The sequence below is a fragment of the Chlorocebus sabaeus genome, chromosome 1 (genome assembly GCF_047675955.1).
Source record: "Chlorocebus sabaeus isolate Y175 chromosome 1, mChlSab1.0.hap1, whole genome shotgun sequence".
NCBI classification, from domain to species: domain Eukaryota; kingdom Metazoa; phylum Chordata; class Mammalia; order Primates; family Cercopithecidae; genus Chlorocebus; species Chlorocebus sabaeus.
In genome coordinates this window covers 17858973-17874347 of record NC_132904.1, presented here as the reverse complement: position 1 = coordinate 17874347, position 15375 = coordinate 17858973, and the positions used below count along the sequence as shown (strand labels likewise).

The window sequence follows — 15375 nt, the reverse complement described above, 5'->3', positions numbered from 1 at the left end:
CAGTGAATTTTTTTTTTTTCTTTTTGAGACAGAGTCTTGCTCTGATGCCCAGGCTGGAGTGCAATGGCGTGATCTCGGCTCGCTGCAACCTCCACCTCCTGGATTCAAGCAATTCTCCTGCCTCAGGCTCCCAAGTAGCTGGGATGACAGGCGCCTGCCACCATGCCCAACTAATTTTTTGTATTTTTTTTTAGGGATGGGGTTTCGCCATGTTGGTCAGGCTGGTCTCGAACTCCTGACCTCAGTGATGCACCTGCCTCGGCCTCCCAAAGTACTGGGATTGTAGGCATGAGCCAGTGCCCCCGGCCTTCCAGTGGATTTTTATGCAAACAATAAAATATGAACACAAATTCTTATTTTTCTTTTTTTTTTTTCCCTCTCTTTGAGATGGAGTCTCGATGAACACAAATTCTTATTTTTCTCCCTTCTTTTTTTTCTCTCTTTGAGACGGAGTCTCGCTCTTTTGCTCAGGCTGGAGTGCAGTGGTCCAAACTCGCCTCACTGCACCCTCCACCTCCTGGGTTCAAGCAATTCTCCTGCCTCAGCCGCCCAAGTAGCTGGGATTACAGGCACCCACCACCATGCCCAACTAATTTTTCTATTTTTAGTAGAGACGGGGTTTCACCATATTGGCCAGGCTGGTCTTGAACTCCTGACCTCAAGTGATCCGCCCACCTTGGCCTCACAAAGTGCTGGGATTATAGGCATAAGCCACGCCACCTGACCTATTTTTGTCCTTTCTTTCAGAAAGATAGCGCATCTTATCAATTGCTTTATTCCTTGGGTTTTTTCATTTAATATTGTCCTGGTCCTCTTCTGTATCAGTACCAAGAAAGCTTTCCCACTCGTTTTATGGCTACCTGTATTCCACTGTGTGACTGTGCCTTAATTTATTTAACCAGTCACTACATATGGATCCTTGAGTTGCTTCCAAATTTGCTGTTACTGATAGTGATACTGTGAATGATGCTGTGCCTGCTTCATTTTATACATGTGCAAGTGTGTCTAAGGATTCCCAGAAATGAGATTGCTGGGCCAGAGGGACAATGCATTTGTAATTTTGGTTGATGGAATTCTTAAGTGTCTCATGACATGTAATACCCCCTTTGCAATTTATTTTGTTGAAGAAATTGGATCATTTGCCCTGTGGAGTCTCCTACATTCTAGATTTTTTGCTGATTGTGTCTCCTTTCTGTTAGCGTGTTTCTCTGTCACATATTTCTCATAGACTGGTAGTTCAGTTTAGAGGTTCACTTTCAGATTCACTCTTCTGGGAAGAACACTTAATGAGTGGTGCTATACGCTTCCTTTTGCCTCTTATGGTCATCCCTCTCCTACTGATCAGTGGGCTCAGATGTGGGCAGTCTGATCTGCCCACCAGAAAGTTCCTCATTTGTCTTTTCTGATTTTGCCTATATTTTTTGACACACATAAATTTTTTACTTGTATATGCTTTTTTTTTTTTTTTTTTGAGATAGAGTCTGTCTCTGTCACCCAGGCTGGATACAGCGGCACGATCTCGGCTCACTGCAACCTCTGCCTCCCAGGTTCAAGCAATTCTCCTGCCTCAGCATCCCAAGTAGCTGGGATTACAGGTGCTTGCCACCACACCCGGCTAATTCTTGTATTTTTAGTGGAGATGGGGTTTTACCATGTTGGCCAGGGTGGTCTTGCACTCCTAACCTCAAGTGATCCACCCACCTCACCCTCTCAAAGTGCTGGGATTACAGGTGTGAGCCATCACGCCTGGCTACTTTTATATAATTAAATTAATCAATAGTTTCTTTTACAGCTTCTGGATTTTGAGACATAGTTAGAAAAAGCCTTACTCTCCAGGATTATAAAGGAAATTGACCATGTTTTCTTCATTTCTGTGTTTTTAATTCTGAAACAGACCTCTAAGTAATTTTAAGGACCAAGTATAACTCCTAAATATAAAGTAGTGAAATTTTGCTTATGTTATCTGTTCCCCTGTGATTTAGCTGAATTTGATTTCCACAGTCACAGTTTTTTGAACAGGTGGTTTACCAAACAGAGGGGCTTACCCTGAAGCAGAAACATACACGTCAGTGTAGCCAAGAAGGAGTCATTTTCATGTCACCCTTTAAAGTGTTAGAATTTGCCTTGTTGCCTCTCGGAGCTGAGGGCTGACTCAGGACGCCTGCACCACAGTAGAAGTGCCACATGACTCTTGCTCTTTTCTTTTCCTTTAAAAAACAAATCTCTCCAGCGGTTTCCTTGGACTACTTTTACTCTCACCACTGTACAGAGGGAGCCTCATGCTAAGTCTCTGGAGTGTGGGACTGGACGCATTGCCCAAATAGATGCCACTTCCTTGAAGTGGTGCCATGCCAGGGAAGAGTGCCTTGATTTAGCCTTTCTCAGAGCATAGCCTGCTTTCTGCATGATCAATTGGACAGCAATTTGGGAATTTTTTTCTTTTCTTTTTTTTTTTTTTTTGAGACAGAGTCTCACTCTGTTGCCCAGGCTGAAGTGCAGTGGCGCAATCTTAGTTCACTGCAACCTCTGCTTCCCAGGTTGAAGCGATTCTCCTGCGTCAACTTCCTGAGTAGCTGGGACTACAGGCACATGTCATGTCCAGCTAATTTTTGTATTTTTAGTAGAGATGGGGTTTCACCATGTTGGCCAAGCTGGTCTCAAACTCCTGACCTCAAGTGATCCGCCCACCTCAGCCTCCCAAAGTGCTGGGATTACAGGTGTGAGCTGCCGTGCCTGGCCAAGGAAGATTTTTTTTTTTTTTTTTTTTTTTTTTTGCAGATGGAGTCTTGCCCTGTCACCCAGGCTGGAGTGCAGTGGCACAATCTTGGCTCACTGCAACATCCATCCACTGAGTTCAAGCAATTCTACCTCAGCCTCCCAAGTAGCCGGGACTACAGGCACACATCACCACGCTCGGCTAGTTTTTGGTATTTTTAGCAGAGATGAGGTTTTGCCATGTTGGCCAGACTGGTCTTGAACTCCTGGTCTTAAGTGATCTGTCTGCCTCGGCCTCCCAAAATGCTGGGATTACAGGTGTGAACCTCCGTACCCGGCCAAAGATTTTTTTTTTTTTTTGAGAGAGAGTCTTGCTGTGTTGCCCAGGCTGGAGTGCAGTGGTGTGATCTCAGCTCACTGCAAGCTTCGCCTCCCAGGTTCACACCATTCTCCTGCTTCAGCCTCCCAAGTAGCTGGGACTACAGGCACCCAACACCTTGCCCGGCTAATTTTTTGTGTTTTTAGTAGAGACAGGGTTTCATCGTGTTAGCCAGGATGGTCTCAATTTCCTGACCTCGTGATCTGCCCGCCTTGGCCTCCCAAAGTGCTGGGATTACAGGTGTGAGCCACTGCGCCTGGCCACCAAAGATTTTTAAAAATTGTTTTTATTGCCCTTTTTTTAGTTACAAAAGTAAAACAGTATATGCTATAAATGTTTCAAACCACGCAAAAGTTTAAAAATAATTAAAAGTGGCTGGGCGCGGTGGCTCAAGCCTGTAATCCCAGCACTTTGGGAGGCCGAGACGGGTGGATCACCAGGTCAGGAGATCGAGACCATCCTGGCTAACACGGTGAAACCCCGTATCTACTAAAAAATACAAAAAAAAAAACTAGCCGGGCGAGGTGGCGGGCACCTGTAGTCCCAGCTACTCGGGAGGCTGAGGCAGGAGAATGGCGTGAACCCGGGAGGCGGAGCTTGCAGTGAGCCGAGATCCGGCCACAGCACTCCAGCCTGGGCGACAGAGCGAGACTCCGTCTCAAAAAATAAAAAATAAAAAATAAGTAAAAGTTTTACTCCCTCTCAATCCTTTGTCCCAGAGGTAACCACTATTAAAGAGTTTTGTGTGACTCCTTTCAGATTATTGAAAATGCATATTTGTGTAAATATAATTTATTTATATGGAATTTTGTTTTGGCACTTGTGGAAGTGGTATCAAATTACAAATGTTGGGCCGGGCGCGGTGGCTCACATGAGCCTATAATCCCAGCACCTTGGGAGGCTAAGGCGAGCAGATCACCTGAGGTCAGGAGTTCCAGACCAACCTTGCCAACATGGTGACACCCTGTCTCTCCTAAAAATAAAAAAATTAGGCGGGTGTGGTGGCAGGCGCCTGTAATCCCAGCTACTTGGGAGGCTGAGGTAGGAGAATCGCTTGAACCCAGAGGGTGAGGTTGCAGTGAGCCGAGATCATGCCACTGCCCCAGCCTGGGTGACAAAGCGAGACTCCATCTCAAAAAGAAAACAACAAACAAATTACAGATATTGTTAAATATTTGCTTTTTACACTTAATGATATACCTTTCCATGTCTCTCTCTTTTTTTTTTTTTTTTTTTTTTTTTTAGTTTAATGGATGCTTAGCCATTAGATATTATATGGTGTACCATAATTGGTTTAACTAGTGCCTCCCACTGTTTTTTTTTTTAAATATTGCTCAGGCCGGGTGCAGTGGCTCAAGCCTGTAATCCCAGCACTTTGGGAGGCCGAGACGGGCAGATCACGAGGTCAGGAGATCGAGAGCATCCTGACTAACACGGTGAAACCCCGTCTCTACTAAAAAAATACAAAAAACTAGCCGGGCGAGGTGGTGGGCGCCTGTAGTCTCAGCTACTCGGGAGGCTGAGACAGGAGAATGGTGTAAACCTGGGAGGCGGAGCTTGCAGTGAGCTGAGATCCGGCCACTGCACTCCAGCCTGGGTGACAGAGCAAGACTCCGTCTCAAAAAAAAAAAAAAAAAAAAAATTGCTCATTGGGCCAAGCGTGGTGGCTCACGCCTGTGATCCCAGTATTTTGGGAGGCCGAGGCAGGAGGATTGCTTGAGCCCAGAGTTTGAGACCAGCATGGGCAACAGAGAGAGACCCTGTCTCTACAAAAAATTTAAAAATTAGTCATACATGTGGTGGTGTATGCCTGTGGTCCCAGCTACTGGGGATGCTGAGGTGGGAGGTTCGCTTGAGCCCAGGAGGTCAAGACCAGCCTGGGCAACATAGGGAAACCCCGTCTCCACAAAAAAAAATTTTAAGTAAGCTGGGCATGCTAGTACATGCCCATGGTCCCAGCTACTGGGGAGGTTAAGCTGGGAGGATCCTTGAGCCTGGTAGGTCAAGGCGTCAGTAAGCTGTGATTGCATCACTTCAGTCCAGCCTGGGTGACAGAGCAAGACCCTGTCTCAAAAATAAATAAATAAAAAATAAAAATTGCTCATCGAATATCCTTGAGCATGTATTTTTGCACCCTCACATGAGAATTTCTATAGGATATTGTCCTAGACATGAAATTTTCAAGTCAAGCTTATTACATTTAAAATTTCATTAGATTTTGCTAAATTGCCATCCCAAAGACTATACCAGTTTACACCTTCAACAGCCACTTAGGCGACTCTAACAGTATATTATGAGCATTTCTCTAGCCTAGAATGCTCTAGCTTAGAAATCATGTGTTCTCCTAAATGTGTTCTGCCCGCCTTTACATGATGTTCTTAAAGGATTATGAAAGGTGGAGTGGTATGGTCCATTTTCCCCCTGGAGAAAACCACAGAGTCAGACTGGGGCTAGAACTCAGGTTTCCCATTCCTACTCTGCCACTTTGACTCATTCTCCAAAGGCTTTAGAACTCCAGTAAACTCTTACACAGTAGCTTAAACCTGATAGTCTTGTGTAGTCCTTACTCACCTAATATTTATGGAGCACATATTATGTGCTAGGTAGTTTTTTGGGTGTCGGGATTATAGCAGTGAATAAGACAGACGTGATTTCTATTGCCCTTAGCATTGACTAGCTATCAGGGAAATCAAATAAATAAAGAGTATTATAAAATACAGTGAGCATTATGAAAGAAGCTCAGGGGGCAGGAGTTATGGGAATATATAGCAGAGGGCCTTGGAGCTGTGGACAACTCCTTTGAAAAGTTGACCTTTGAGCTTAGACTTGAAGAAAAAGAGTTAATGGTTGGGGACTGGAAGAGCAGTCAGGGATATTTGAGCTAGAACCAATGGCACTCAGTGATGGAGTATAGTTAGAGGGAAGAGGAAGGAGTCAGGCATCACTTCTTCATTTCAGGCTGGGGCAGCTGGGTGGATGGTGGTGCCGTTTCCTCAAATAGCAGACTTAAAAGGAGGATCTGCCTAGGAGGAGATGTTGAGTTCAGATTTGGACACAATGAGTTTGAGGTGCTACATGTGAAGCATCCAGACATTGAGAGGCTCAGGAGCTCAGGAAGAGAGGTCTAAGATGGAGAAAGAGGTAAGAACCATCAACATGGTAATAATCATTAGTTTCATAGTTCTGGTATCTAGTAGCCAATTAGGGTACTTTCTGTGTGCCTGGCTTTGTATGCACCTTAGGTACTTTATGCACATTAACTCATTTAGTCTTCATAGTAACTGTAGGAAGTTATTACTGTTACTATCCCCGTCTTACCCGTGAGGAACTGTGGACACAGATGAACTTGCTCAGGTGGCACAGCTCAGTAATGGCAGAGCTGGAATCTAAACTCAGGCTGACTTTAGACCTGCGCCCTTTACCACTGTGCTATAATGTCTCCTTTAATATTTGAAGCCTTAAGAACAGATAACTGTTTGGGTACAGTGGCTCACACCTGTAATCCCAGCACTTTAGGAGGGCAAGGTAGGCAGATCATGAGGTCAGGAGATCGAGACCATCCTTGCTAACACGGTGAAACCTTGTCTCTACTTAAAAAAAGAAAAATTAGCCGGGCATGGTGGCGTGCGCCTGTAGTCCCAGCTACTTGGGAGGCTGAGGCAGGAGAATGGCGTGAACCTGGGAGGCGGAGCTTGCAGTGAGCTGAGATCACGCCACTGCACTTCAGCCTGGGCGACAGAGCAAGACTCCGTCTCAAAAAAAAAAAAAAAAAGAATGGATAACTTCACCTGAAAGAGAATGTTGAACAGAAGGTGTCAAAGATATTTGGTTTTTAATTTATATCATCCTGTATTGTATCATTTTTATGCAGTAGGCACTGTTTGTGTGTCACTTGTGTAATTAATTTTTAAAAATATTTTTATAGAGCCGGGCGCGGTGGCTCACGCCTGTAATCCCAGCACTTTGGGAGGCCGAGGCTGGCGGATCACAGGGTCAGGAGATCGAGACCATCCTGGTGAACACGGTGAAACCCCGTCTCTACTAAAAATACAAAAAAATTAGCCATGCGCGGTGGTGGGCACCTGTAGTCCCAGCTCCTCTGGAGGCTGAGGCAGGAGAATGGCATGAACCCAGGAGGCAGAACTTGCGGTGAGCCGAGACTGCGCCACTGCACTCCAGCCTGGGCGACAGAGCAAGACTCCGTATCAAAAAAATATATATATATATATATATTTTTATAGATATAGGGTAGACCCAGGATTAGAAAGTACATCAGCTCCCACTTTTCTCCTTGGTTAAGTCTGTCATGATCTCCTGCCTTTGTGTTTGTCAACAAAGATGATTCCTGAGGTCGTAAGATGGAGGCATGAGATCTCTTCCAAATACTTTAAGTCCGTAGAGCACATAAAAGGTAAATAAATAACTGGACTGGCCGGGCGCGGTGGCTCAAGCCTGTAATCCCAGCACTTTGGGAGGCCAAGACGGGCGGATCACGAGGTCAGGAGATTGAGACCATCCTGGCTAATACGGTGAAACCCCGTCTCTACTAAAAAATACAAAAAACTAGCCGGGCGAGGTAGTGGGCGCCTGTAGTCCCAGCTTCTAGAGAGGCTGAGGCAGGAGAATGGCGTAAACCCGGGAGGCGGAGCTTGCAGTGAGCTGAGATCTGGCCACTACACTCCAGCCTGGGCGACAGAGCGAGACTCCATCTCAAATAAATAAATAAATAAATAAATAAATAAATAAATAAATAACTGGGCTTGGTGCGGTGGCTCACACCTGTAATCCCAGCACTTTGGGAGGCCGAGACGGGTGGATCACTTGAGGTCAGGAGTTCAAGACCAGTCTGGCCAACATTATAAAACCCTGTCTCTACTAAAAATACAAAAATTAGCCAAGCATGGTGGTGTGTGCCTGTAGTCTCAGCTACTCAGGAGGCTGAGGCAGGAGAATCGTTTGAACCCATGAGGCAGAGGTTGTAGTGAGTCGAGATTGCACCACTGCACTCCAGTCCAGGCAACAGAGTGGGACTCCATCTCAAAAAAAAAAAAACAACTATAGCCAGTGTGATGGTATGCACCTGTAGTCCATGCTACTTTGGGGGAACCTGGGAGGTCAAGGCTACAGTGAGCTGAGATGGCACCAGTGTGCTCAAGCCTGGAGGACAAAGTGAGACCCTGTCTCAAAAAAAAAAAAAAAAAAAAGGGGGGGGTAATAAATAACTGATTGATTTGTGCCTCCTCACTTATATACAGGTTCTTCTAATGACTCCATCTCTTCCACCAATCCTTGTAGCAGGCAGCATGTCAGTAGTTCTGTTTTGTGTCTCCAACTAGGGACACGATGAGTATAAGGCAGAAAACCTGACCATGGGGATGCCGCAGGGCCAGTTGTCCCACCCTTTCCCTGTAGGAAACAGTCTAGAGAGAGGCTGTCAGAGACAGAAACCACTGAGCCGCTTTGTGCACTTCTCCAGGTGTGCGATGACTGTGTGGTGTTGCGTAGTAACATCGGAACAGTGTATGAGCGCTGGTGGTACGAGAAGCTCATCAACATGACCTACTGTCCCAAGACCAAGGTGTTGTGCTTGTGGCGTAGAAATGGCTCTGAGACCCAGCTCAACAAGTTCTATACTAAAAAGGTACCCAAGATCTGTGTTTGGGTTGGGGCTAGGGTAGGCGTTGAAGACCAAATAGTTTATCTTTGGGAAGTTAAAATTCCAAAACCCATGTCTGGAGCCACACTTCTGTCTCCAGCTGTTGGGTGGGGTACCTAAAGCTGTCTCGGAGGTCCTGGTGTCAGCCCAAGCCTTCAATGGCAGTTACAGAGCAGTGGGTGGGGAACCGTGGACAGCCCCATGATGGGACCGCTCTCCCCCTGTGCCACAGTGTCGGGAGCTGTACTACTGTGTGAAGGACAGCATGGAGCGCGCTGCCGCCCGACAGCAAAGCATCAAACCCGGTGAGGAGAGTCTTTCCTGAGAGTGTCTTCCCTGTTTCCACCAGTCCTTCTGAGTGTCAGGGGCCTGGCAGGGAAGTCAGGGGTGGGATTCCCCACCGCACCAGTGAGCTGACAGCCCCTCCCTCACCACAGGACCTGAATTGGGTGGCGAGTTCCCTGTGCAGGACATGAAGACTGGTGAGGGTGGCCTGCTGCAGGTCACCCTGGAAGGGATCAACCTCAAGTTTATGCACAATCAGGTAGGTGCGAGCAGCAGCACAAGGCTCCCTGTAAGAAGGACCAGTGTCCAGGCCCCCAGTACTTCCCCAGCAAAGCATGAGAGGGCCCTCGAGCTAGAGGGAGAACTGGAGCAGCTGGACCCAGGAAAGAAATCCCAGGGGAGGGCACAGTGACGTTGGCGACCACCTGGCGCTGTGAAGGTGCACCAGGGAGCCCGCGGGGGAGGCTGGGCAGGAGCGAGGCCGGGTGGCCACGCTGCCCCATCCGTTGGACTCCACACAGTGTGAGTGGGAGCGTCTCACTTGGCCCTTCCCCTGCAGTGTCTCTGCCTTCCTCTATTCCCAGGGTATGCTTCTGCTTGGTGGTTTTGCTTTGAGAGTCTAGACTGGCCGATCTCTTTGTGTCTTTCTGGTGTGCGTGCAGCTTGCGTGTGCGTGTGTGCGTGCCTGTGTGTAAGTAGCTTGTATCTGTCCTCTCTGGAGTGTGTTTATTTGCCTTTTTCTTCTGCGGATTCTTCTTCTGTTCTTTTCCTTCCTCTGAGTGTTCCCACTCTGTCCCCTGCTCCACAGGCCCCATTCCCCTTCTTTTGATTGGGAAGCAGTTCTGGATACATATTTCCCTCATTGTAATTCCACCATAGGAGCTGACTTTTTTTTTTTTTTTTTCTCTCTTGGTCTTTTAACACAGTGTTACCTTTTTCTCTCAGTGGACATTCCTTAAGCTAATTCCTTTCTGAGGCCAGCGCATCATCCCAGGTCCGTTCACAGCTCTGACTCCTCACACAAGTGCCTTCCCTCCTCTTTCCCTGATGTCCGGGTTGCTCTCCGTGAGGCTCTGAGCCAGACCCGAATGTGTGAAGCCCCATAGCCCCTGGCCAGGCTGCAGACCCTCAGGGGAGGTGGATGCCTGACTGACGTGGCTGTCTCCCTCCCTCCGCTAGCCGTTGTAGCTCTCTTCCAGGAACGTAGCTGGGCAGCTTTGGTTTAACGGGAAACAGCTGCCCAGGCTGCCAGCAGCCCCTTAGTGTATTTTCAATCTAGAACTTAGGGCGGTAGCCAACCCCAAAGACCTTAGGACCAGCCCAGAGAGGGGTCTACCTAAGTGCTTTTCTGGACCACAGAGGTGTCAGTATTTCTTGAGGAGCAGGCTCCTGACCACATTTTAGTGCTGTGGCCTCCCTGTTGGAAGATGAGATCTTGCTGAGCAACGCCCAGGTGCTCTGCCCTGTTCCTCGTCCTGCCCTTGGCACAGCCCCTCTGGGCAGCCATCCAAGCCAGTCTGTGGTTGAAGGCTTGGCCCCTAGAAGATAGATTGTGCAGAGAAGGGGAGGAAAGCGCAGCTTCTCAATCTCACCTCACAGTTAATAATGAGATAGCAACCTGCCCCTCTTCTGCCACACAGTGGTCAGTTGGACTGGAGGGGGCAGCAGACCTCCTGGTGGAGCTGTGCAGTCTGGGGTGAATGGGAAAAGCACAGGCTTTGGTGTCAGGACGTGCTTGGATTTGAAGCCCAGCTTCCATGTTCATGGGCAGAGAAACTTTCTGATCCATAGTTTCCTCATGTAGAAAATGGGGGTAATACTATATACTGTGTCATGTAGGTGCAGGGATTAGAAATCGTATTTGTAAACCCCAAGTATGTGCTCAGCAAGTGGTATCAGATATTATTATCACCACATACCTCTTGGGAGATCCTGGATCCTGTTTCAAGGAGGATACCAACACCTCCCACCCCAAGGACAGTCTGAGGGGAGCTTTGTGCCCGTGCCAGCCCTCTGCGCCGGAGGAGGATGCATGGAAGGGTAGAGACCTGATGGGCTGAGTGGGGATCCCTGGGGCACGGTGTCTTACAAGCACTGCCCTGGGCAGAGGGTACGGGCGGGCAGCCCAGGCCAGCAGCGGGGCCTTCGGGTTGGGTTTGACCATTGAAACTAACGCCTTCATTTCTCTCCCATGCTTTCTCCTCCGGCCAGGAGCGGAAGGTACATGCCCTTTCTGCTATCTTCGCTTCTTAGCGCTTTTGAGTTGTGTGCGTGTGGATTCTTCTGTCCTCTCTTTGGGAAATAGACTTTCTTTGTGTGGGTGGGGCTGTAGCTGGGAGAGTGTGCTGTGTGGGGCAGGGGTGGAGCCTGTGGGCCTTACCCCGCCCTCCCTCCCTCTCTTGCAGGTTTTCATAGAGCTGAATCACATTAAAAAGTGCAATACAGTTCGAGGCGTCTTTGTCCTGGAGGAATTTGGTAATTACACTATTTTGCTCTTAGGTCTGGACTCACATGGCAGTAACTCAAACCTCGGAGCTCCAGAGGAGGGTCTAGGGTCAGGGAGAAGAAGAACCTCTGTAGAGAGGTCAGGAGGAGCAGGAGAGACAAGGAAGAAAAGGGACCCCTGAGATGAGAGCCGGGAAGTGGAAGGGAAAGATAGATAATGGATCGCAGAAGAGCAAATGGGGCCTCAGGTGGGTTTCGAGTTTAGAGGTGGTCCTGAAGCAGTTCAGGGAAGTAGCACCACCTCCCCGTGCTGGGCCAGCCAGTGGTCAGAAAGTTTGGGATAGAGCAGACTGGTGACCCCCAAGCTCCACTACGTCTGTATCACCTGCTGCAATCTCTCTAGCAGCCCAGTCCTCCACCCAGCCTCCCTGGCACCACTCTGGTCTCCACCTGGCCTCTGTGCCAGACGAAGGGCACGGGGCATCGCAGGCAGACTCACTTGAGGGACAGAGGAGCCTAGCAGGGCAGCTGTAGCCCGAAGCTGGGAGCCAGCGCTAGGGAGTGGTATAGTGGGTTCTCACCCTGGGGCTTTGAGTTCCTGCTGTGTTTGTGCTTCATTCTTTTGTGCCCCTCATCGCTGCTATGAAAACCTTCGTTCTCCAGCAGGTAAAGTGACCTCGGCTCGTGCTGCCTCTCCCCAGGTCTCTGCCTTGGGCCCTGCCCTGGGTGGGTAGCTCCCTTCCACCGAACCAGCTCCTCACACTGCCAGCTCATCTCTTCCTTTCTCCCCGACCCTCTTTCTTCCCACCTTGCCTCCCCGCTCTCACTGGCTTACTGGACTTTCCTCCCCGTGTGCTCCCTTCTCTCTTCTGTCAGAGAGATACTTGGGGGAATCTTCCAACTCAGGAGAATGGCCTGGGCTTCTTGCTCCACCTTTGATGAGTTTATTCCCTGCTGACCCTGAGTTTCCCCAAATTCTACCTCCCAGGGTCAGAGGAAGGTACAGCCAATTCTCCTCCTGCCTTTTCTGGCCTCCATGGAGATGCCAGGCCCCTCTGCTCCCAGTCTCAAGAGGCCATGATGATGGCTGAGCCTGGGGGGCCTACTCCTTCCTCTGGCCAAGCAGAACCCCTGCATGGCTGGAGCGGGGGGACTCTCTTGCCTTCCGGGCTGTGGACATGTGTGTATTTTGCCTGATGCTCCCTGTCACCTCCCTCCCTGGGTGCTGTACTCGCCTGTCTTCTGCTGGGTGTGTTGCTCCAGAGCCCTCAGACGCTCTCCCTCACACAGGCAGGCCTGGGCTTCTCCTGCCACTCAGGGAAGGACACTGCCACGTCCTGTGGGTTTAGTATCATGTTACCTCTTCATCCAGCCTCAAGACCCTCTATGTAGGGGGCTGGGAATAAAAGGAACTGTGTTTAACATGACCCAATTTTCAGGCTGGTGACAAGATGAGTTCACGGGTGTCTCAGCAAAGTTGGACACAAGCTAGAAACAGCTCTCTCCTCCCAGCCAAAACCTGGGAATTCCCCACGGCAGCTCCTCAGGGGCCCTGGACAGTAGCCGTGACCAGGCTGGTGAAAGGTCCATCCCTCCCATCCAGGGCTTTCAAAGAAGTGGCTAGAATCACAGCCATCAAGTAAAAGCCACTGCGGACGGCAGAGGCCTAGCTGAGGAGGCTGGGGCCATGTCCTCCCAGCCGGCAGGGTCTGGACAGAGCCTCTGGTGGCCTCTGCCCTGTCATAGCCTAAGCTGCTGCAGCCACTGTGAGAGGCCACAGAGGGGAAGGGGACCCTGACGCCGGGCGCTGCCGCCTGGGGGAGCATGGCACTACTGCTCTTAGTGTTGAACTTTCTGTTTTGTCTCTTGCCCGTCCGGTTTTAGTTCCTGAAATTAAAGAAGTGGTGAGCCACAAGTACAAGACACCAATGGTGAGTGTGCTGCTCAACCCTGATGGGCCACAGTGTGCAGGGCTCCCTGGGGACCTTCGGACAAGAGGAGGGGTGGGCCCTCTGAGCGCACAGGGTTGAGTGGGGACCTGGTCTTGTTGCCGAAGGTTCAACTCAAGCTGAAACGGGTCTTGAGCCCCGGGAGACAGACACACACACATGGATCCCCTCTCCCACGGGGACAGCTTCCTTGCTTGGAGCTCACGTTTAGTCCAGAGGCCCATGCCCAGTGTTAGGGCAGGAGTTGCCCATTGGCAGATCCTCCACACGTGGAGATGCAGGAGTCTCAGTATCGTGATCCGCTTGGTTTTCTCTCCCCTCTAGGCCCATGAAATCTGCTACTCTGTATTGTGTCTCTTCTCGTACGTGGCTGCAGTTCGTAGCAGTGAGGAAGATCTCAGAACCCCACCCAGGCCTGTCTCTAGCTGATGGAGAGGGGCTACAAAGCCGCCCCAGCCCAGGGCACGCCCCTGGCCCCTTTCTGTTCCCAAGTGCACGATGCTGCTGTGACTGAGGAGTGGACGATGCTCGTGTGTTCTCTGCAAGCCCCTGCTGTGGCTTAGTTGGTTACTGGTTATGTGTCCCTCTGAGTGTGTCTTTGAGCGTGTCCACCTTCTCCCTCTCCACTCCCAGAAGACCAAACTGCCTTCCCCTCAGGGCTCAAGAGTGTGTGTCTGTGGGGCTGGTGTGAACCCACTGTTGTGTGTCCTTGAGACATTTGTGTTGTGGTTCCTTGTCCTTGTCCCTGGCGTTATAACTGTCCACTGCAAGAGTCTGGCTCACCCTTCTCTTTGACCCGGCACGACTGGGCACCTGGAGCAGTTTCACTCTGTGAGGAATGAGGGAACCCTGGGGCTCGCCCTCTCAGAGGAAGGGCACAGAGAGGAAGGGAAGAATTGGGGGGCAGCCGGAGCGAGTGGCAGCCTCCCTGCTTCCTTCTGCGTTCCCAAGCTGGCAGCTACTGCCCGGGGCCTGCAAGCGTGGGCTGCTGCCTGCTACAGCCTCTGTCACTGCAGTGGAGCAGCGAATTCCCTGTGGCCTGCCACGCCTTCGGCATCAGAGGACGGAGTGGGCGAGGCTCATGGAGTCCCAGGGACTGCTGGCTGCTCTGCCTGAGCATCAGGGAGTGGGCAGGAAAGGCCAAGCTGGGTTTGCACATCTGTGTCTGCAGGCTGTATCTCCAGGCATGGGGTGCCAGGAGGGAGAGGCAGCCTGGGCATGGGCAAGAGATGACTGTAAATATTTCAGCCCCACATTATTTATAGAAAATGTACAGCTGTGTGAATGTGAAATAAATGTCCTTGACTCCCTTTGGGCTCCCTGGCTGCCTTGCATTAAATGACACCTCCTCTTGGCTCAGGCCTGAGGAAGGCTGTCCTTGGACTCTAAAAGGCACCTCAGGCTGGAAGGAAGGAAGGAGATGAGGTCCTCCATGTCCAAGCTTTGGCACACGGAGGCCCCAGCTCCCCTGTTCTGGTCTCCCAGAGCAAGGCTGCGGGAGGAGCTTTCCTTCCCAGACACCTGGGGGCCCTGCAGAGAGTTGGGCTGCCGTGAACTGAACGAACCGGCTGCTAGAGGGAGCAGCCAGAGGGTGTCCTCACCTGAACTGAGATTAAGTGAAAGAAAGCCAAGACCCTGGCCCTCTCCGTTCCCTTACAGGTGGGTATGGTCCAGAGAGGTGTGGTGACTCAGCCAGGGCCTCCCACAGGGCCCCGGACTCCTGGCCAGGAGTGTCTTCCACTGGGTAGAACTCCCAGAAGCTCCCCTAGGAGCCGCCTTCATGGAATTGTCCTGGATAAACCTGGCTGCGCTCTCAGGGAATTTCTGAGACCTGCTGGCTTCCCCCACCCAAAGGGAAACTGATGCTCAGATTTAGGGGAAGTGAGAGCAGAGTGGGGCCTTGGCCCTGACACCTTTCTGGTCCCCAGGGTCCTGGCTGGATTGGG

The 15375-nt window shown here is 50.3% G+C and overlaps 1 protein-coding gene across 50 annotated transcripts in view; it reads left to right on the top strand.

Annotated features, from left to right (window-relative positions):
* MADD (MAP kinase activating death domain) overlaps positions 1-14739 on the top strand; it is a 56423-nt gene extending 41684 nt beyond the window's left edge. For 30 of the 50 annotated variants that reach the window (XM_073016482.1, XM_037999358.2, XM_073016491.1 and 27 more), the window contains 6 exons: positions 8571-8735; positions 8983-9055; positions 9188-9294; positions 11441-11510; positions 13365-13411; positions 13754-14739. In XM_073016482.1, coding sequence (XP_072872583.1) covers positions 8571-8735; positions 8983-9055; positions 9188-9294; positions 11441-11510; positions 13365-13411; positions 13754-13858 — 567 coding nt within the window. In that variant the 3' untranslated portion in view covers positions 13859-14739. The remainder of the gene's footprint in view (positions 1-8570; positions 8736-8982; positions 9056-9187; positions 9295-11440; positions 11511-13364; positions 13412-13753) is intronic. The other 20 variants (XM_073016559.1, XM_073016613.1, XM_073016612.1 and 17 more) reach the window with 2 other exon arrangements.
* The last annotated feature ends 636 nt before the right edge of the window (positions 14740-15375 follow it).